This window comes from Rhinichthys klamathensis, unplaced genomic scaffold (genome assembly GCF_029890125.1).
Source record: "Rhinichthys klamathensis goyatoka isolate OS25496 unplaced genomic scaffold, OSU_Roscu_1.1 h1tg000050l_1, whole genome shotgun sequence".
In the NCBI taxonomy this organism is placed as follows: Eukaryota; Metazoa; Chordata; class Actinopteri; order Cypriniformes; family Leuciscidae; genus Rhinichthys; species Rhinichthys klamathensis.
In genome coordinates, this window is record NW_026606596.1 from 2,133,806 (window position 1) to 2,156,629 (window position 22,824).

Consider the following 22,824-nt stretch of genomic DNA (forward strand, 5'->3'; position numbering starts at 1 on the left):
ACCACTTCTCGTGGTGTTTGGTTTTTGTTACACATAGTTTGTAGATCAGACATAGGCTGAGTCCATCACTTGCATACTCTCTTGAGTGGATACTTATTTTGAATAAGTGCTTACTTCGCGAGCACTTAAGAAAGCATGTTCTAAATAGTATGAATGGGTAACACTTTATTTTAAGGTGCTTGTAATAAGCAGTAATTAACAGTTAATAAGACACTTATAAGACCTTATAAGATGCATATAAGCATTAACCACTTTATATAAGTGTTAATTAAAGGTCCAGGCCCTGAAGAGATCAGGGAAACTACTCCCTCTTGGGAAGGTCAATTTTTAAGGGACTGGGAGTTTGTGTTACCATTTATGTTTGTTCGGCTGTTCTAAAAGTGCAATGTATTGATACTTGAGAAATGTATTATTTAATTTTATTTATTTATTATCATTAGTTAATGCTTATATGCATCTTATATGCATCTTATAAGGTCTTATAAGTGTCTTATTAACTGTTAATTACTGCTTATTACAAGCACCTTAAAATAAAGTGTTACCGTATGAATGTGTGTAGTATGAATGTAATTCAGACGTACTATATTCGCCATGCTGTCATTATCATGTGACCTACCAGAATCAGTTGAATCTCTTCACTGCCATTCATAAATCCTCATGGGATCCTCAAGGGATAGTAAAGTGTCCATCACACTTCAGAATCTCACCGGAAGTAGGAGGTCATCCGGGTTTTTCTTTTATGAGTACTGTGAATTTGTATTACTTTAGATCACATTTATATTACATTACAGAATTTATATTATAGTACATACTATAGAAATACAGTATAGTATAGTATAGTATAGTATAGTATAGTACATACTATATATTATAGAAACAAGAAAGGCTTCAGGCAAAACCAGGAAACACGAGGAAACAGGAAACATTGACAACGAACCAGCACATGACTACAAACACAGGGAGGCTAAATAGGGGAACAAACAAAGGAGGGTAACGAGCAGGACAGGTGGGACAAATTAACCAATAATCCGATAACAAGATGGGAGGGGCTAGACAATAGACAGAAGAGCACATGGCACAAGGGAAACACATGACAAACCATGTGCTCACAATAAACAGAACTAGAACACAAGCACATTACAAACCGGGAATGTCAGAGCTCTGTCACCCACTAAGATAAAACCAGACAGAAGTGACAGAACCCTGACATTACGGGACGGGAGGGTTGAGCCAGGGAGGTTCAGGCCTATCAGGAGTCCCTGCTGAGGTCCAGGGTGGTGCAGGCTGTGTAGGTGACCAGGGCGGAGCAGGCCCTTTAGGCGGCCATGGCGAAGCAGATAGTCCATCGGGCGGCCAGGACTGAGACGACAGTCCATCGGGCGGCCAGGACTGAGACGACAGTCCATCGGGCGGCCAGGGTGGAGAAGGTCGTGCGGGCGACCACGGCGCAGGGACAGGCACTCAGGGACAGGCACCGGCACCAGCTCAGGGACAGGGACAGACACCGGCTCAGGGAGAGGGACAGACACCGGCTCAGGCACAGGAACAGACACCGACTCAGGCACAGGAACAGACACCGACTCAGGCACAGGAACAGACACCGACTCAGGTTCAGGCGTGGCGGCGGCCATCTTCGCTGAGGGCTCAGGTTTAGGCGTGGCGGCCATTTTGTCCGGAGACATTGGCTCGATGGAAGGGACGTGAACAGTCTCTGGATCGACAGACGTGACGTGAACAGTCTCTGGATCGGCAGACGTGACGGGAACAGTCTCTGGATTGGCAGACGTGACGTGAACAGTCTCTGGATCAGCAGAAGTGACGTGAACAGTCTCTGGATCGGCAGAAGTGACGTGAACAGTCTCTGGATCGGCAGAAGTGACGTGCTTCTTCCATGCATGCAACATGGCCAATGCATAGAAGGACAGAACCGTTCTCTTGGCCATGGCAGGACTGATGGTGGGAATGATAGGTTCCGGGGTAGTTCTCCTCCCCCGCCGTTTATGTGGTCGCGGCGGTGCTGCCGCCTCCTTGGCCACCACCGAACCTGAGACCCCTGACGTCAGGTCCTCCCGGAACACCGGACTTGGCTGAGCAGACGGGACGTGAAGCCCAGGCCCGGCAGGGTTGACGTGAAGCGCAGGCTCTGCAGGGCTGACGTGAAGGGCAGGCTCGGCAGGGCTGAACGGGACCAGCGGTGAAGGCACTGTGCTGGACAAAACCAGTGGTGAAGGCACTGTGCTGGACGGAAACAGCGGTGAAGGCACTGTGCTGGACGGAACCAGCGGTGAAGGCACTGTGCTGGGCGGAACCACGTGCACAGGAACCTGGCCAAAGGGCGACTGGACTGCGGACCGATGTTGGTGCCCACGACAACCATGTCCCCCTCCATGGCCTCCACGAGTCCCCGAGAATCTGGCCAAGCGGGTTCCTTCAAAAGATTGCGACCGAGCCGGAGTCCCAGATGAGCTGCCAGTCGCAGTCCTGGGCTTACCTCCTCCCACCCGACCGCCGGCTCCCACAGTCTCCTCAGTCCTATGAGCGCACATAGCAAAATAGTCCAATAAGGAGATAGCAGATCCCTTCTCTCCCGCAGGAAAAATCTCATCCCGCTGTTTCCACATACTTGGCTGGTTCGTTCTGTTACGGTATGGTTGAACGGAGACGAGGATACAAAAGCAGGTTGAGGTGATGTTTATTAAATAATACAGAATAAAGCAAGAACGGCTTCAGGCAAAACCAGGAAACACGTGGAAACAGGAAACATTGACAACGAACCAGCACAGGACTACAAACACAGGGAGGCTAAATAGGGGAACAAACAAAGGAGGGTAACGAGCAGGACAGGTGGAACAAATTAACCAACAATCAGATAACAAGATGGAAGGGGCTAGACAATAGATAGGAGAGCACATGGTACAAGGGAAACACATGACAAGCCATGTGCTCACAATAAACAGAACTAGAACACAAGCACATTACAAACCGGGAATGTAAGAGCTCTTGTCAGTCACCCACTAAGATAAAACCAGACAGAAGTGACAGAACCCTGACAGTCCCCCTGTTGCCAATCCATCATGTAATGAGCACACAAAAGCGAATAAATGGTACCCCAGACAGTCATGTAATGTGGGAAGAACAGTGATTTAACAACTTTGAAAATCATGTAGCGTGTTCATTGGTAGTTAAGACTAAGTTTGTGGTTTTGTATTTCTTAATCAAAATTCATAAATTAGTGATTTGAATTGTCCTGCTTCCAAACTGTGTACTAACATATTTTTTTGTTTTATAGTGTAACGTTTATAAATTAAAACTTTGTAATGAACATAATGTATAACAGACAATAATTTTTTTTTTTTTTTTTTTTTTTTTTTTTATTAATCATAAAAATATGCAAAGCTCTACTCCTAAGTACAAGCATATAGATCCAAAGCTTATAACTTTCTTTCTAACTTAGTAAGCCCGTCTAGATCAGTCCAAAGGCGGCATCCGATAGAACGGGTGAAGGTCCCTGCGTGTTACTGTCTTTCCGCGTGACAAAGTAATTTAATTTCATTTAAGCTTTTATCTGACTCCATTTTATCACAACCTCGAATTTAGGTTAGATTGCCAATTGGTTATTGGTCAATTATATAATAGTTTAGCAATACATTTGATTGTTCTATTTAACTCTTTACTACTTATATTTTACCCGTTTATATTAGGAAGCTATGTCGCTCAGAGGTCCTCACGCCTTGTTTAACGTGGGTCTCACGATCACAAGCTCGCCAGTTTTGGTCACCAAATCGGTCGCATTCACGCTTACACAATCAAAGATACTTTGGCATAGCCCCCGTGATTGCATACACTTGAAATTAAAGTAATGTTTACTTCAGTAGAGGTATGGCCACATGTGGCTACAAATATAAGTCAAGAACCAACTTTACTTGTCTTATAATAGCTTTGGATTGGCCATGCCGTGGTTTCCCACAGAGGTAAGACACACCCAGATTTAGGTTGGTCAAGGAGCACTTTTGCTGCCCTAAACGGAAATTCACTTCTTGTCTTTGCAAAACACGTACACTTGAATGAGTGCCAAATATTGTAGTCACTAATCTGACGCGAAACTTGCGGTAACATACGAATCCGTTTAATCTACTTTCTGACTAATTTCAGAGTCAGTCGGAATAAAATCAAATGTAACAATTTATTATGTCAGGTAAATATACCATGCCAATTTCATAATCAGTTCAAAGATAACAAATACAAAACATCAAATGCTCTGGAATAAAGAGAGAAGATGCGAACCTGACATTATAAAATACATAATGTGGAGTGCCTGCATATACTCAGCATCACGGGCTAATTTGAGTTACAAATCGCCACGAGCCTTCTTCAGCATCTCCCTCAATACTCAGACCAAGGCAGAAACCTCTTTTCAAATGTAAACATGGAACTCATGTGAACTACAGGTACATTGGGAATTTGCATTAATCACCGACACCGTCCCAGACTTACTGGGGACAGAAGTTGATTTACATGGGGGCACACCCACAGCAGTTAATAAGATATCTCTAAACTCTCCACATCTTATTACCTTTTTGGTTTACTTCTGTGGGAATGAGACCTTTGTACCAGTCGCACTGAGACATTTCAAATGATACCAAACATGTATAATACTGTATGATAATTGTTCATATTAAACCATATCGATTTTTGGGTGAATTCAGGTAGGGATGTTTGAAGGCAAAGATGTGTAAATTGCGAGGTGATCAACTCAAGTGTGATCGTGTCTCGAATAGGGATGGTAATATAGCAAGAGAGTTCAAATGTAAATTTCCTTTGTTTTCTTAGAGAGTATCCCTCTCTTCCAGTTCTTCCAGTTTCTTCAGTCTTAAACTTATAATGTTTATTGCAAGGTCAAAATGCATTTAATGGCACAAACATGATAGAAAAAGAAATTCATTAAAGTTGCGGTCTCCAAGGCGAGCCGCAGAGGCTTTGGACATCCCTTGGGGACCATTTTCCAATGAATAGAAATAAAGCATTAAGCATGCTCAAGTAACCATCACTGTGCCTACGCACACATACACATACACAAGTGTCTATATGCCACTCTGTCTGCTTTTTCATTCCACTCCAATCTAATGCTATGTCTTAAAGACACTGTAAATCTTTTTGGCTCCAAATGGCTGACTCTTAACATGCCAATTAAAGGAAATTTGAATGTAGATTGATTTGGTGTTTCCAGGTAATAAAAGATCAATGAGGGATCAGACCTTTTAGTTAGCTGAAATAGTCAGAGTAAATAAACATAGCAAAAACGTAGATCCGATACTTCCTCAAAAACTAACCGAGACTTGTTTGCTGCCAGACTCATTGTTATCAACTCTCCTTCATGTTAGTGCATCTGGCTCTTCTAGAAAAGCTTTAGGCTTTATTTTCATCTCCAGCCTTCCAATCGGACACAGTCTGACCATCTCTCTCTATATGAAAGCAATCAGTTTTTCACAGACGAAATCTCCTCTCCTTGCTCCCTGTGTGTAGTGCTCAGTCTGCGCTCTTTCCTCGAGGGACTATCTGAACATCAGACAGTGTTATCCACAGCAGGACTTTCTGGCTTTGCTCATTCCAACTCAGCTTTCAAAAAGCCAAAACAAGCCACTGAGACCGGGTTTGGTAGAAGCTCGTATCTTTACTCTGATGAGCTTCATCTCACACACATGAACATTTCCATTTAATTACTCTTATCTTCATTCACAGTCTTTTCATTAAAGAGCCAATCTGTCACTTTCACTGTTGGAGGTTGGCTGTTTATTGGTGAGTTAATGGCCCATTATTTCCTGCTGAGACCTGTTTGCTGGCCGTCTATGAATAGAGCCCGATCTCAGGTGGATGTCCTCCATGCGGATCTCACCGTGCATTGTATTTGCATGTTGTGTAGTTTTAGTATCTCCAGCATTACTAATAATGTGTCATGACAATGCTCTTAGTAACAGATGTTCATGCATAATTGTGGAGATACACTCCAATGCAAGTCTTGGCCACTTAGTCATTTACGCAATGTTGACTTTGCACCCTACCAAGTTAAATAGATTCTTGATTGGCATATTCAGTAACAAAGTTTGATGTTTTGATCATGATTATTTGCTGATTCAGGTGTGAACAATATGTTTTGATCTCGATGATTGTGTGATTTGCATATGATCATTGAGAAGAGATGATGTTGATTAACCTCATGCAATTGTGAGAATAAGCTTCATTGCCAGCAAGGGAAGTGATTTAAAAATGGCGTGTTAAAGGTCAAATGCAGTGTTGGCCAATTAGTCCAAATTTCTTAAGCAGCTACATCTGCATGATTTGCCATTTCAGATTGTCTAAATGTTATGGAATTGCTGAATGACCTGGTGTAACCTCTTTAGCGAATTATATCACATACTTGGTATTAACATTTAGATGCATCATATCAGACTTGGAATTATTCAAGAGCAGAAGTAAAACAGCTATTGTACTCTGTCTTTTTTTATGAATTATTAAGATAATGCATTCATGTCACTCTCTTTTATGTTCTTAATAATAATCAAACAGCAACATTGACAAGAAAAGCTCACTGCTTTTGTAACTTTAATAATCCTCTACAGTTAGATATACTTAAAAACTCACACTCTTTGTTATTTTGCTTGTAATTGATTTCTTTGTTCTTCATTTTATTATAGACTGTTTACTGATGATGTTTACTTAAAGGAGCTGTATGTAAGATTGTGGCCAAAACTGGTACTGCAATCACTTTCAAATTACTGTAGAGCGGTGTATCCCCTCCCCCTCCCCCCTGACTCGAGGTTGCCAGATCGGCTGCAGGATCCAGCAGGAACATAGGCTGCTACAAGGAGCTTTCAACTAGAGCAGAGCTGGCAACCCGGATGCCGAAACACTACTGACTTCGTGATTGGTAGATAGGTGGAGGGTGGGGCTTCTGGCCAAAACACAAGATGACAACATCAACATCAGTTGAGGGCTGCAACTTTACTTTTTAAATGACAATATCGTGGCCGTACTACTGTTGTAAGTGATATAAGTATTTAAAATGAACATGATCTCTTAATGTCTAGAGACACATCAGGGCCATTTTATCATTAATTGAAATACATTTCTTACATACAGCTCCTTTAATTGAAAAATACTCAAAGGCTGCATAACTTATTTTTGAAAAGTGTCCATCACTCAAGGGATGTTAATACAGAGCAGTCCAGCAAGACTTCTGCCTGGATCTTCAATTTGCAATCCTAAATTGTCAACGTGTGCCAAGCGTCAATGTGGTCTGGATGGGAAAAAAATGATCTAGAACAGACTATGAACTTTGTCAGCTGTTTGAAAATACCATTGACTATACCTGAGCCAAATCGTATATTCTTTACATGTGTCTTAAAGGACAACTCCGGCGCAAAATGAACCTCGGGTGTAATAACACATTGGTACAGACTAAATCGTTCCCTGAGATTTGTTTTCATGATAATCGAATATAAAGAGTTTTATCTCTAAAAACAGTTTAGCTTATAACGCTAGTATATTGGGCATCGAGTAAGCAAAAAGAGATCGCTAGTTAATACCATTAACAAGGCTCAAATTAGCCCCACACTAACACGGCAGCATAATGAGTGTCCTTACATGCAAACCGAAGCATTGAGAACTTTGTAAGTGTATAGACAGTTTAATAAGAAGATACTTTACACAGACAGTACAGTTAGCGCATACAGACAGCAGCCATCTTGGAAAACAGTCTCGATCAATCGAACCACGAAGGTGAGCGAACAGTACGTGTAGATATTGAAGATAAGATAAATTATATTTATTTTTTTATTTTCTCTGTTGCGTTCAGTGCTTCTCTTATGCGCTCAGTGCTTTCTTCCGGAAACAACGGACCATATGAGATTCCAAGTCACAGTTCAGCTCACGTATCACCGTGTTCGTGGTTTGACTGATCGAGACTGTTTTCCAAGATGGCTGCTGTCTGTATGCGCTAACTGTACTGTCTGTGTAAAGTATCTTCTTATTAAACTGTCTATACACTTACAAAGTTCTCAATGCTTCGGTTTGCATGTAAGGACACTCATTATGCTGCCGTGTTAGTGTGGGGCTAATTTGAGCCTTGTTAATGGTATTAACTAGCGATCTCTTTTTGCTTACTCGATGCCCAATATACTAGCGTTATAAGCTAAACTGTTTTTAGAGATAAAACTCTTTACATTCGATTATCATGAAAACAAATCTCAGGGAACGATTTAGTCTGTACCAATGTGTTATTACACCCGAGGTTCATTTTGCACCGGAGTTGTCCTTTAACATCGTTGTACCATTTCTTATTCATATAGTTTTTTTTCACTAAAGGTGAACTCTTTGTTTAAAGGCACATCTTGGCAAGATAATGTAAAAATAGTGAAGTTATATCTTTGATAAGTGTAAACAGACAGGACAAAAATATGATTTGTCAAAATAAATGTGTGCATTAGCCTTTTTTAGACAACTTTTGCTGGGATGTGCTTGGATGGGTAATTTTTGGGAAGGTTAATTTTGTCTAAATGGGTATCTAACAGATGGTTTTAAATATCTATCTATCATGACTACTCTCAGAGTGTTGGTAATGGATATGACAATGTTAATATGTTTGGTCTTGGCGGAATAGATCTGCTACACTGCTGCTGTTATTGATGCTGCTGCTGCTGCAATTATATGCTGCAAAAATATTATGCTCCAAAAACTAATACATACACACTCACCTAAAGGAATATTAGGAACACCTGTTCAATTTCTCATTAATGCAATTATCTAATCAACCAATCACATGGCAGTTGCTTCAATGCATTTAGGGGTGTGGTCTTGGTCAAGACAATCTCCTGAACTCCAAACTGAATGTCAGAATGGGAAAGAAAGGTGATTTAAGCAATTTTGAGCGTGGCATGGTTGTTGGTGCCAGACGGGCCGGTCTGAGTATTTCACAATCTGCTCAGTTACTGGGATTTTCACGCACAATCATTTCTATGGTTTACAAAGAATGGTGTGAAAAGGGAAAAACATCCAGTATGCGGCAGTCCTATGGGCGAAAATGCCTTGTTGATGCTAGAGGACAGAGGAGAATGGCCCGACTGATTCAAGCTGATAGAAGAGCAACTTTGACTGAAATAACCACTCGTTACAACCGAGGTATTCAGCAAAGCATTTGTGAAGCCACAACACGCACAACCTTGAGGCGGATGGGCTACAACACCAGAAGACCCCACCGGGTACCACTCATCTCCACTACAAATAGGAAAAAGAGGCTACAATTTGCAAGAGCTCACCAAAATTGGACAGTTGAAGACTGGAAAAATGTTGCCTGGTCTGATGAGCAAAATGATGATAGAAACAAGATGGCGGATTAGGTGAACACTCCTGACGCACCTGCTCGTCTGTAGAATAAAAACTGCGCTTTAATGATATTTAGTTGGCACTTATAGTGGAAATATAGTCTAAAATAACAATATAGCGTATGGACGCTCCTAATATCACGAGAGGAGAGAAGAAAAAGCTGAAAGGAAAAGTTACCGTGTCGCTTCAGGAACAAAGCATGGGTACAGCGAGGGCTGACAACGCTGTCTTGATTGCGGAATTAACTGAAGTAATTTCTACATTAATGGACGACAAGCTAAAAAAAATTACTGATAAACTCACAATTGTTGTGGAACAAAATGAGCAGAGACTCCAATTAGCAGAAGAGCGGATTTCAACTGTGGAAGATTCCGTCAAGATACTACAAACTAAAGTGGCTGCAATGGAAACACAGTTGAAAACAGCAAATGATAAAGTGATCGATCTGGAAAGTCGAAGTCGTCGGGACAACCTCAAAATCTTAAATTTGAAAGAAGGAATTGAAGGGACTGACCCGAAAATATTCCTAGAATCTATGTTCCCGAAACTACTGGGCCTCCAGACTGGCAAGGACAGGGTGAAGATTGATCGGGCTCACCGTGTCGGACCCAAGCAGGATGATAGACCGCGAGCAATGATTATAAAATTACACAATCCCAGCGACAAAGATAAGATCATGCGTGCTGTGAAAGCTAAGGGGTCACTGATGCTTGAGAATAAAAAATTGCTCATTTACCAAGACTTATCCCCAGCTGTTCGTGAACAACGCCGGGGTTTCAATGAGGTGTGCGAGGCGCTGATCAACAAGAATATCAGATTCAACATGAAGTTTCCTGCAATTCTGTGCCTGACACATGGAGGAATTCACCGCTCATTTAGAAGCCCAGCTGAAGCACGTGAATATTTGACTAAACTTAAGGACTAGCTGAACACCTTTTGGATCAGATCTCTCTTATTTATGGATTTAGACGAACAGAAGGGGGGTGTCTCTGCTGGAAAGGTAGGATCTGTTTTGCGTGATATATATTCTCCCATGCGTGAACCCGGGAGGACTACCTTATTTTAACATCACGGATAAACAGTAGGCTATTGCCTCTCCTCATGCAAAGGACAATGTGATTGACTCATGAAAATACTCAAAGGTTTAATCCTACTAATCAAAATAGTCTATTATGTTAATGTGGATGGAAAGCCGCTGATTTAATATTTTGTTTGTTTGGCTGACTGAAATGTAAATATTAACATATGATATATAGCCAATTATATATCATAAGGATGTAAAGATGGGCGGGTGCTTGGAACGCTTTTTTTCTTTGTTGTTGTTTTTTTCTTCTGTTTTTCGTTTTCTTTTTTGCTTATTCTTTAGTCACTTAAATGCCTTTCGCAAAAAGGTTTTATTCATTTGTTTTGTCCTGTATGTCTGTGTTGTTGTGGCCGCGTATGTGTGTGTGTGTGTGTGTGTGTCTGGATTGCTTTGTGAGTTTTGGGGGAAATGCTTTTTTGTTTTATTATCTATGGGATTTGAAGATTTGACATACGATGGAGATGACATGCATCACTGTATTGACGTTGAAAATAACATAACTTGTAAATATTATGACCCTGAGCACGTAAAATGTCTGAATATAGCAAATAACTTTTCATTCCTGCACTTAAACATAAGAAGCTTGAATAAACATTATGATGAGCTTGTCTCCCTACTCCTAAATACTGAATGTTGCTTTAGTGTAATTGGTTGTAGTGAGACGTGGCTAAATGATAAATCGTACATAGATGCCTTAAACATTGAAGACTATAAATTGTTTCATAAGGACAGAGTAGGTAGACTTGGTGGTGGGGTATGCCTCTATGTACGTTCGAACATTCATGTCGATGTTTGCGATCTTGCTGTAAATGATAATCATACAGACTCTCTTTTTATTGAGATAAAAAAGGATAAAGGCAAAAACATTATTGTGGGTGTGATTTACCGTCCTCCAGATTCTGATTTAAATGTTTTCAATAGTAAACTTGAAGAAACTTTATTATATTTAAATAAATTAAATAAAGACTGCGTCCTCCTTGGAGACTTCAATATTGATGTCGCCAAGAACGATGCAGTCAAAAATGATTTCATTAATACACTATACTCCTCCTCTTTTTTTCCAACTATAAATATCTTTACCAGAGTCACAAATATTTCTAAAACTGTCATAGACAATATTGTTACAAATGTACGAAATGTCAAGCTTGAATCAGGAGTATTACTCTCTGATATATCTGACCATTATCCAATATTGATGTATTTTAAATTTGATTATAAATCCCTACCGTCATGTCATCCGGTAAAAATTAGAGTAGTAAACGATAGAACAATGTATCAGCTTAAGGAAAGTTTGCATACTAAAGCATGGGGTACTGTTTATTGTTCCGGCAATCCTGATACTGCATATGCTTCTTTGGTAAATGAAATAACTAATTCTATTCGTTCCATTATTCCTATTAAAAATGTCACACGTAGAAGGGCAGAACACAAACCCTGGCTAACAAGTGCAATTTTGAACTCTATTAAACAAAAAAATAAACTCTACCAAATATATGTTAAAAAACCAAATATAGAGAATAAAATTAAATATAATGCTTATAAGAATAAATTGACACATATAATTCGAAAAAGTAAATCTAGTTATTATTCTGAACTTATACAAACTGTGCAGGGAGACTCTAAGAAATCATGGAAAGTGCTGAATAATGTTTTGAATAAGGGCCATAAAGATACCGTGCTCCCAGACACAATAAATAATATTGATCTTGCAAATGATTTTAATAATTATTTTGTATCGATTGGGACAAATCTTTCAAAAAACATTTCACAACCACACACAAATCGTAACACTTACCAACAATATATGACAGGCAATTATCCAAACTCCTTCTTCCTAAAGCCTACTGATGCCACAGAATTATATAATATCATAATGGCTCTGAAGAGCTCAAATTCTGCTGGAGAAGATGAAATTAGTAACAAAATATTAAAAGGTATTGCGAATGAAATAATTGAACCACTTTCACATTGCATTAATCTCTCACTGCTTACAGGAATTGTCCCCAGAATGACAAAAATTGCAAAAATAATTCCGATTTACAAAACTGGTGACAAAAATGAAATAAAAAATTATCGTCCCATATCCATCTTACCAAGTCTTTCCAAAATACTGGAAAGAGTAGTGTATAATAGATTGATTAATTATCTCAATACATTGAATATACTTAATCCATCCCAGTATGGCTTTAGGAAAAAACATACCACCAGTATGGCAATCCTTGATCTTACTGAAAAGATCAATGATGCCATAGAAAAGGGGGAATATGGTATCGGAATATTCTTAGACCTTTCAAAGGCCTTCGATACTATTGATTTTTCCATATTATTGTATAAATTGCACCATTATGGAATTAGAGGTCAATCTCTTAATTGGTTCAAGAGTTATTTATATCAGAGGCAACAATATGTAACTATACGCGAACAGACTTCAGAAAACAAATATGTTCAATGTGGTGTTCCACAAGGATCCATATTAGGTCCTCTCCTCTTTATTATTTACATTAATGATCTGGAAAACTCATCAAAGATTCTGCATAAAGTAATTTTTGCAGATGACACTAATTTGTTTTTATCACATAAAAATGAATTTGAACTTCAACAATTACTTAACAAAGAGCTTCAAAATGTTGACAGTTGGTTTAAAGTAAATAAATTGTCTATAAATACTAGTAAAACTAACTACATAATATTTTGTTCAAATAAAAAACAACTTAAACTTGATGATTTAAATCTACAGATTAAAATAGAGGGAGAGGAACTACAGAGAGTAAAGACGACTAAATTCTTGGGTGTCTTTATAGATGATCACCTAAACTTTAAACACCATATTGAATACCTTATTAAAAAGCTATCAAAGTATGTTGGTCTGTTCTTTAAGCTTAGATATCTGTTTCCTCGTGCAACATTAATCACTCTTTATAAAACCCTCTTTGAACCTCATTTAAACTACTGCAATATCATATGGTGCAACACTTACTGTACTTACCTAAGAAAGTTAGAAATTTTGCAAAAAAAAATTATTCGTGCCATTTCATGGGCTGATTTTAATGCTCCAACTTGCTCTATGTTTCTTAGGTATGGTATTTTAAGACTAAGTGAACACAATAAATTTCATAATGCATGTACTATGTACCAGGTGGTCAATGGACTAAATGGTAGGCTGTGTGAACTTGTTCCTATTCGCTATCCCCGGCACACTTTCCTCACTAGAAATAAGCACATTATTACTGGAAAAAAACGGAGATTAAAAAGCACTGGTATGAGTGTGGTGTGCCGGGGACCGCGGATTTGGAACGACCTGGATGAAAACTTAAAAAATTCAAGTTCTTTTCTTTATTTTAAACAAAAACTCAAAAAACAATTATTGAGTCTGTATTCATTTTCTTGAAGTATGTATTATCTCTTACTTTGTATGTATGTCAGTATTAATTTTATAATCTCATGGTACACTGTGAAGAAAAACTGTACTTGTGAAATGGGATCCCCTATTATTTGTTGTACGAATGTTGTATGAAATATTTTCTATGTATGGTCACACATCTGCGATCGTTTTTTTTTTGTTTGTTTTTGTTTGTTTTTTACTTTTTTTACTTTGATTGCTATGGCCCCCGAGTATAAGCTTTAGAGCTTCTTTGGGGACCAGTTCACATACTTGATCATCTTCTTTGTTCTTGGCATTAGTATGTATGTGAATAAAGATGTCTCTCTCTCTAAAAAAAAAAAAAAAAAATGAGTCTCGAATTCTGTTGAGACATTCAGATGGTAGAGTCAGAATTTGGCGTAAACAGAATGAGAACATGGATCCATCATGCCTTGTTACCATTGTGCAGGCTGGTGGTGGTGGTGTAATGGTGTGGGGGATGTTTTCTTGGCACACTTTAGGCCCCTTAGTGCCAATTGGGCATCGTTTAAATGCCACGGCCTACCTGAGCATTGTTTCTGACCATGTCCATCCCTTTATGGCCACCATGTACCCATCCTCTGATGGCAACTTCCACTTCCCACAAATCTCCATCAACTGCACGATGCTATCCTATCAATATGGGCCAACATTTCTAAAGAATGCTTTCAGCACCTTGTTGAATCAATGCCACGTAGAATTAAGGCAGTTCTGAAGGCGAAAGGGGGTCAAACACAGTATTAGTATGGTGTTCCTAATAATCCTTTAGGTGAGTGTATATGACATGCTGCTGTGAGCAAGTAAGACATGCTGCTGCAGTACAATATAGCATACATGAATTACCTGTAGAAGGTCTATACAGGTGGAGCTGGGGAAGGTACGGGGTTTATGAAAGCGTGCTGCAACTGCTACAGTACATGCTGACCAAGTAACAGGTTGAGCTGCGAGCTCATTGGCTACTGATACAGCTGGAACCAATCAGCTGTGGCCTATAGAGAATGATATGATTGCAAGATTCCTGCCCAGGGACTACAGGTGCAAATTAGCAAATGTTGCTACAACCTGGCCCAAGACATATTCTCTTGTTTAACAAGTTTAATGTTTATTGTGCATTGTCCCTGTTTCAAATAAAATAATTTCCTTCCTTCCAAGCAGATCGAGTTAAGGACTTATCAGCCTACATCCAGAGTTTCAAGAGCTGGACTAAATTTTTTCAATATACTTTATCATTAACTTGGATTTGATTTGTATTTAACATTAGCTTGGCACTATTGTTTATAACTGTTTTTAAATTAGTATGGACCTGAAATGTATATTTCCAGGGCACTGGTTTTATTTATTTATTTATTTTTGTACGTTTAGCTAGACACTGGTTTTTAAATGTGTTTTTAAGGAACTAACAAAAACTAGATTGTGCTTTTTTAGCAGGCCTATGCTTTAGAATGAACTTGAAATTGATTTATATTCAGCATTAGCTTGGAACTATTGTTTGTAACTGCTTTTGAATTAGTGTGGAACTGGGATAAATCCATTACCTGGAGACTAATTTAAATTTTATTTGTAAATTTAACTAGGCTCTGTTTTAACTAGACTCCTTACTTACTTGTTGCTCAGCCCTGTTTATTTTGGTTAAAGGGGGAATCTTTGAGACGCGGGAGAATGAACCCGTCAGTATGGATGAACTCGCCTTTAAATTTGCTGTTACAAGTATCAACCGAAACAGAACCTTGATGCCAAACACCACGTTGACCTACGACATCCAGAGAGTTAACCTCTTTGACAGCTTTGAAGCCTCCCGAAGGGGTATGACTTTTTTTGATTGATTTAATTTTGAATTTATTTTACTATTTTATTCTTTGAAATTTGCTAAGTAGAAATATAAAGGCCAGACTATTGCTTTTATTATGTACATGCTTTGTTCTGTTCTCTTCTCTGTTTCTAATATACATTTTCTCATGTCACCTGTTTTTCTTTCCCTGTCTGTTCTCTCTCTCCATTTTTCTTCTCTCAGTATGTGACCAGCTGGCCCTGGGGGTTGCGGCGGTCTTCGGCCCCTCTCACAGCTCCTCGGTCAGTGCCGTCCAATCCATTTGCAATGCTCTAGAGGTGCCACACATCCAGACACGCTGGAAACACCCATCTGTGGACAATAAAGACAATTTTTACATTAACCTCTACCCTGAGTACACCTCCATAAGCAGGGCTATCCTGGACATTGTCATTTTCTACAAATGGAAGTCTGTTACTGTGGTTTATGAAGACAGCACAGGTGAGTGACAGTTATTGTTTAGAAAGGGGAGACAAAGGGATATTTGAAGGGCAGCTCAATGTGCTTTTTGAGGTTTTGTGATCTTCAATGGGATCTTCACAGCTTTGTGCTTTAAAATGGGACACTGCAGGCCACAACATGTATACTGAAATCATATTTTTTGCTGGAAAGAGTGATTGATGTCCACATATATTTACATTCTATTATTTTTAAAACAAATGGGAATTCAAACTGAATTCAACAGTAACCCCAGCATTGCTTATCACCATATGTTTTGAATGCTGGTTCCCAAGCACGGAAAACTGGTATACCCTTCAGGCGATGCTGGTCAAGTTTTGTTGGTGAACAAGTATAAACCAATATGAAACCCGCATAAACCAGTTTGCAAATGCCTTGTGGTTTAAACTGGTCTTTTCAGCAGGGATCCCCTCATGAATTTTAGAATTTTGTGTGTCTACTTACAATTTTTTAATATAAGAAGTTTTCTATTCTGTTAATGTTAGATATAGTATTTTTATGTCAATTAACAGTTCTGTAACTGGTTCGGTAACAGCCAATTGAAAGGAGAGACACACAGACAAACTTCTGCAAAGTTTCAAAGATTGAAATGCATGATAAATGTCATGTTCTGTCATGAACAACTCTCTAAAAGATTGGCATGGTAATGGATATGGCAATGTTAATGCATTTGGTCTTGGCGGAATAGATCTGCAACGCTGCTGCTGCTGCTGCAGAGCAAGTACAGAGACTTGTTACTGCCAATACATTCACAGACATTGCTGTGAGCATGTAAGACATGCTGCTGCACATGTAGCATACATTAATTAACCCCCGTAGCAGATCTATACAGGTGGAGCTGGGGAAGGTGGAGGGTTTCTGAAAGCACGCTGCAACTGCTAACAGCAACACTACTGGTATTTAAGTGTGGAGCCACAGCTCATTGGCCGCTGATGCAACAGCAACCAATCAGCTGCGCTATGTACTGTAGATGACGATGCAATCGCTACCAAATTTAGTTAAGGACTTATCAGCCTGGCCCTGCACCATCTAGAGTTTCATGCTAGAAATTTGTATTTATTGTTTCCTAAAACAAAGAACCGATTCTGAACTGCCAGAAACTAATAAAAAAAATTACAAAATGCCAGCCTATGGTCTTCATTGGCTGCCTGCGAACAACGTCTACTTTGACCCGCCCTCATACACTGTAGTTGTAGCTGAGGCCTGAAAGATTTTGGTTTGTGTTGTCGAAGAGACGTGACGTCGTTCGTGACATGTCGAAGAGACGCTGTTTTCTGTGCTACAAAAGCAAATCCACTTTGCGAGGACTTTCAAAGGATGAGATTGATACGGTAAAACCAACGCCACAGTTATTGTTTGTATTACTCTGTATCAGGTGCCGAGGAAGCCTCCGGAGCTGAAATTCAGATATGGTAATGGAGTTTTGATTCCGACACTCGCTGTAAGCGGTAGACCCATCACAACAGACTGAGCCATCTGACCAATCAGAGCACAGTAGGCTATTGGATTGGTTGGTTTAGAGAGACCAAATCCTTGATCGAACTGTTTCAGACACAGAGAAAAAAAGGTGATGCTGCAATGCATGTAAACTAGGGCCGGGTCTCGATTAAAAAAATTAATCTAATTAATTAGAGGCTTTGTAATAAATTAATCGAAATTAATCGCATTTTAATTGCATAAATATTTGACCTGAGAAGAGTGAGAAGTAATTTTTTTCACATGGATTTTTAGTATACCATTGAATAATGACAATACATAAGCTTAATCAACAACATATTGTTTATTTTTGTCAAACCAAGTCCAGCAGACCAGTTCAATTTTTGCCATTAAATGTAGCAATAGCTACACTAATAGCAATAGCGAATTCCTTGTTGCATAACTTTGCACACAACCATGCTCTTATCGACGCTTCCATCCGTTTTTATAACAAAATTTCCCATCCACGGGGCCAACCAAAGCGATCTAGGCGATCTATGAAGCAAGCAATCTCGTCAGCTTCTTCATCATGAACGCTAGTTGGTGCTCCAGTATAATCGGTCCACCGAAACTCATCCAGTGAGAAACGTTCCGCGGTGCAAAATTAGTGCGATTAAAATTATTTTTTGTGTAAATTAACGCGTTAAAGTCTGTAATTAATTAATCTTAATTAACGCGTTAAAGTCCCGGCCCTAATGTAAACCTATTGTAGGAGACCTTCAAAACTTAAAGTGCCCCTATTATGCTATTTTAAAGTTTCCTAATGTTGTTGTGGAGTCTCCTACAACATGTTTACAACATGCATCAAAGGTAAAAAAAAACTGTTTAATTTGCTCATAATATACATTTGCACATCATCACATTTTCAAACGACTCGTCAAATGAATCAATCCCTCTAAATCCCTCCTTTCCGCGAGCTACTCTGTTCTGATTGTCCAGACAGCTCAGTCTGTTGTGATTGGCCTACCGTGTACAGCGCGTTGAAAACAAAAATGTCCATTGCCTTAACAACGTCAGCTCTGCTTGTCCTGAGGCTTCCTACACCGTAAACTAAACAGACTAACGAACAACGACGTCGATTTGACCATATCAATGCGAGCACGAGTCCGATGATGAAACACTGGAAGAGCTAGTTATTCAACCCGAACCTCCATGGCAAGGACGACTTGAGCAGGACGTTTCACAGTGATACACTTCTCAGTTTGAGGCACATTATAAGATGTTGCAACTGTAATTCCTCACCATCAGCATTAACAAGTGCATGTCCATCAACAAACCGATTATTTTACTTGTACTCATTTATTTACCGAGTATTTTTGTAATACATTGCATTGAATACATGGAAACTGTATCAATAACAGTGCAAGTATGCAATGTACATTAGCCGAGCTCTAGAGTGAATGATCTGATGTAACATAAACGTTGGTAAAACAAATATTTCATCAAAGTAACGTTAGTGAGAACGACAGACAATCTGCATTAACAATGGCCCACAGCTGATCAGCTGTCATTATTTCAGTAACACAGTAATAATATGAGTTAGCCAGTTAGCAGGAGACCTACACAATATAAAACTCAAAACTAAGTTTTTTGAACACCATCTTTCAAGAGCAAGCGGTTTGCGAATCCTGCATTGAACTCCGAGATTTGAGAAGCAGTTGTCAGTAAAATAAAGGGAACACAGCAAAAGTTTAGGATTATACTGCTGTGATATCATGGTAAAAATGAATTTTAACCTCGTCCTTGGGCAGTGAAAAAAAACTGGCTTTACCTTCACATTATAGAGCACAGCGCCGTCTTCTCCACATGATGCTGTCCAGTATCCACAGAAATCAGCTGCCGGTTTGAGGTTCAAGTTTTCCCTGGCGCGTGCAATACGTGGGCGGGCAATATACTAATGTTTCGTCTTGACGTCACAACGAAACGGCTTATGACTCGTTTGAAAAACGATTCATTTAATTGACTCGACTCTTACTTTTCAAAGACAATAACTTACTGTAATATACGGTGCACTTTCAGATTTGAAACTTTGCAGGATGTTTTCATTCACTTAGAGCTATGTTACACACTACATGAACGCCCTTGCCCTTATCAGTTTAATTTCCTTTTGACAGCATTATTTCAATACCATATTTCATTTTCTATATATTTTGACTTTTGTGACCTTTTCTAAACTAAAATGGTTTTGAAAACAGTAAAATATTGACTGAATATTGATCTCCTCCCACGTTGTTTCCTGCTGATTACAGACATGTATTTCATAGGCCTTGGCTCATGTGTCAGCAGACTGAAGAAATATCATGATTGGAATGGTTGTTCAGATTTATAATTATTATTATTTCTCTCAAAGAGGTGATCAAATGGGTCGATTACTCACTCTGAAGATAACACTGAAGAATCAAACAATAACTGTAGATATAAAACGCTTGAAATCAACATGACATTAAGGGTGACTGACTACATTTTTAATCAATTCTCAATATTGTGCATAATTTATGCATAATCATTTAAACTTCTTCTTTTTAAAGAAAGTAATAACTTTCTCTGCCTCTGATTACATCAAAACAGAAGTCATCTTAAAGACATGCAGATGGGGAAATACTAACCTATAAAAATATCATTACACCAATATCACCACACAATCAAGTTACTCCTTACATTCAAATCCAACTAAATAGTTGCATATGCAACTGCAGCATAATGCATAATATGCAAATCACGCATAATGCTATAGTTCACCAACACACTTCAAGTGTTCCCCTGATGGCATCAAACTAATCTGGAGAGCAAATCAAATGCAGAAAAAACTAGAAAAACAACCACAAGTCCAAATAAAATGGAAAAATGGCCCTGCAAACACTTCTATTTCTACTGCTTAAAATGAACATGCTGACACTGTAACCAATGTCTTTGTAACAATTTGCTCGCACCAGATAGAAATTCTGTCAGATTGACCAGTTTCAAAATGATTAGTGTGTCTGATTCATAGCCAGTGACTTGGATCGAAATCATTAGGGGAGCTCAGGGAACAGATGCCAGCTCAAATTTACCCTAGTATTTACACATCACACCATCTCAGCTGTAGTGTGATTTGTCTTGGATTCCTGTGTGTCAAGACAAATACTGTAACTTGCCTGGAACTAAAAGGAGTTTCATACCTGTTTTTTTTTCTTTCTGTTTTTTTTAACTGAGCATCAAAGCAATTTTGTTGCCCAAACCTGTTGATATGACCGACATATTTCTCTATCCATGTCACTGAATTTAGTTGCACAGCCTTTATAAGAAATTCTTGTCCCTTATATTAGTCTGTCACCACTTTTATTGACTTTCTCCCTAAGCCTGCATGGGATATATTTTCTTCAAAATATCAAAAAAAATTTATTTAATTTTTAATCCAATTTGAATCCCTTTAAGTTTCGGTTACCATAAAGAGATAATTAATAAAAGCTATTTTAAAGACGTAACAAACGCTGTGATGATCTAATAAAGCCACCAAGAGATTATAGACTAAAATACAAACAATACCAGCGTCATCAGAATTTAAAACAGGTTGTTTAGACGGTCTTATCAGATCTAACACCAGGAAACCAGTTTCAGCTTATGACCTTAAAGTGTGGTTTAAAATGCCATAACATTTTGAGAGTGAGGGAAATAGAACAATATAGAAGCTTATTATTTTAACCTTGACTCCCAGGAGCCCCTACATGTACTGGAGCCCAATATGTATCCATTTCAGAGTCTCGTCCAAAAGCACAGGGACCCCTGAACTTGAGAGATGAACCCCTGAATCTGAGCTTGTCTGGTTATTAAAGGGTTAGTTCACCCAAAAATGAAAATTAAGTCATTAATTACTCACCCCCATGCTGTACCAACCCCGTAAGACCTTCGTTCATCTTCGGAATGCGTCGTGGAAATCTCTTGAATTCTCGTCTCAGGCCCACAAGGAAGTAATGGAATAGTCGAATAAAGTCGTTATTTATGTGTTTTTTTCGCACAAAAAGTATTCTCGTCGCTTGATAAACGTCCCGGGTTACGTATGTAACCCTAGTTCCCCGAAGGGACGGACGCTGCGTGTAATCGCAGTGGGAACGCCCTCAGCGTGACGCGTCTGAAGCATGAATGAAATCAGTCAATGGAGAGAATGAGCGTACGGCGAGTGACGTCATCGACCAGGAAGCTATAAATATCCCCTGAGTACACAATACGCCAGCTTAAAAGTTACTGAAGCAGCGACCCAAGGGGATGCCGAGAGTATGGCAGGACACGCAGCGTCCGTCCCTTCGGGGAACTAGGGTTACATACGTAACCCGGGACGTTCCCCTTCAGGGACTACCGCTGCGTGTAATCGCAGTGGGAACGCAATACCCACATCCCCATACGACCAAATCCCCGTCGTGTGTCATTAGGAGACACAAGCCGACGAGAGAACCTGAGCCCCGGGAGTGGAGCTAAGATCGAGGGAATAAAATCTAACGAAAGTGTGCGGTGAGGACCAGCCTGCCGCATCACAAACGTCCTGAAGAGAAGCTCCTGAAAGAAGAGCTGTAGAAGCAGCCATACTCCGGGTGGAACGAGCCCTTACAGCCAAAGGTGAAGGCTGATGGGCCGACCCATAAGCAAGTGGGATGGCCTCGACCACCCACTTGCTCATCCTTTGCCTAGATGCAGGACACCCTTTCTTAGGTGACCCAAACAGACGAACAGTTGTTCCGATCTCCTCCACAGGGCAGCTCTGTGGACGTAAGCATCTAAAACCCAAACTGGGCACAGCAAATTAATTTTCTCCTGGTCTGACGTCAGAAAAGGCGGAGGACAGAAAACCTGCAGAACTATAGGTCTAACAGAAACAGTTGGAACCTTAGGAACATAACCTGGTCTCGGAAAGAGAAAGGCCTTAACCAACCAGGAGCAAATTCCAGGCACGAGGGAGCCACCGAAAGTGCTTGAATATCTCCAATTCTTTTTAGAGATGAGATAGCGAGAAAAAGGATAGTCTTAGAGTAAGAAACTTTTCCGAAACTTCCTCGATGGGCTCGAAAGGAGCAAGGGAGAGACCTTCTAAGATGATGGCCAGATCCCAAGCTGGTACCCTCGTGCGAACTGCAGGCCTCAGCCTCAAGGTGCCACGAAGGAAGCGAGACATAAGTGGGTGTTTCCCGAGGGAACCTCCATTTGAAGGGGTGTGGTAAGCAGCTAAGG

At 39.7% G+C, this 22,824-nt stretch overlaps 1 protein-coding gene across 5 annotated transcripts in view; it reads left to right on the top strand.

The window, feature by feature from the left end:
• The window catches only part of grik1a (glutamate receptor, ionotropic, kainate 1a), an 88,279-nt gene that overhangs the window by 18,589 nt on the left and 46,866 nt on the right, over positions 1 to 22,824 (top strand). For all 5 annotated transcript variants that reach the window (XM_056247716.1, XM_056247718.1, XM_056247719.1 and 2 more), the window contains exons 2-3: positions 15,498 to 15,665; positions 15,874 to 16,131. In XM_056247716.1, coding sequence (XP_056103691.1) covers positions 15,498 to 15,665; positions 15,874 to 16,131 — 426 coding nt within the window. The remainder of the gene's footprint in view (positions 1 to 15,497; positions 15,666 to 15,873; positions 16,132 to 22,824) is intronic.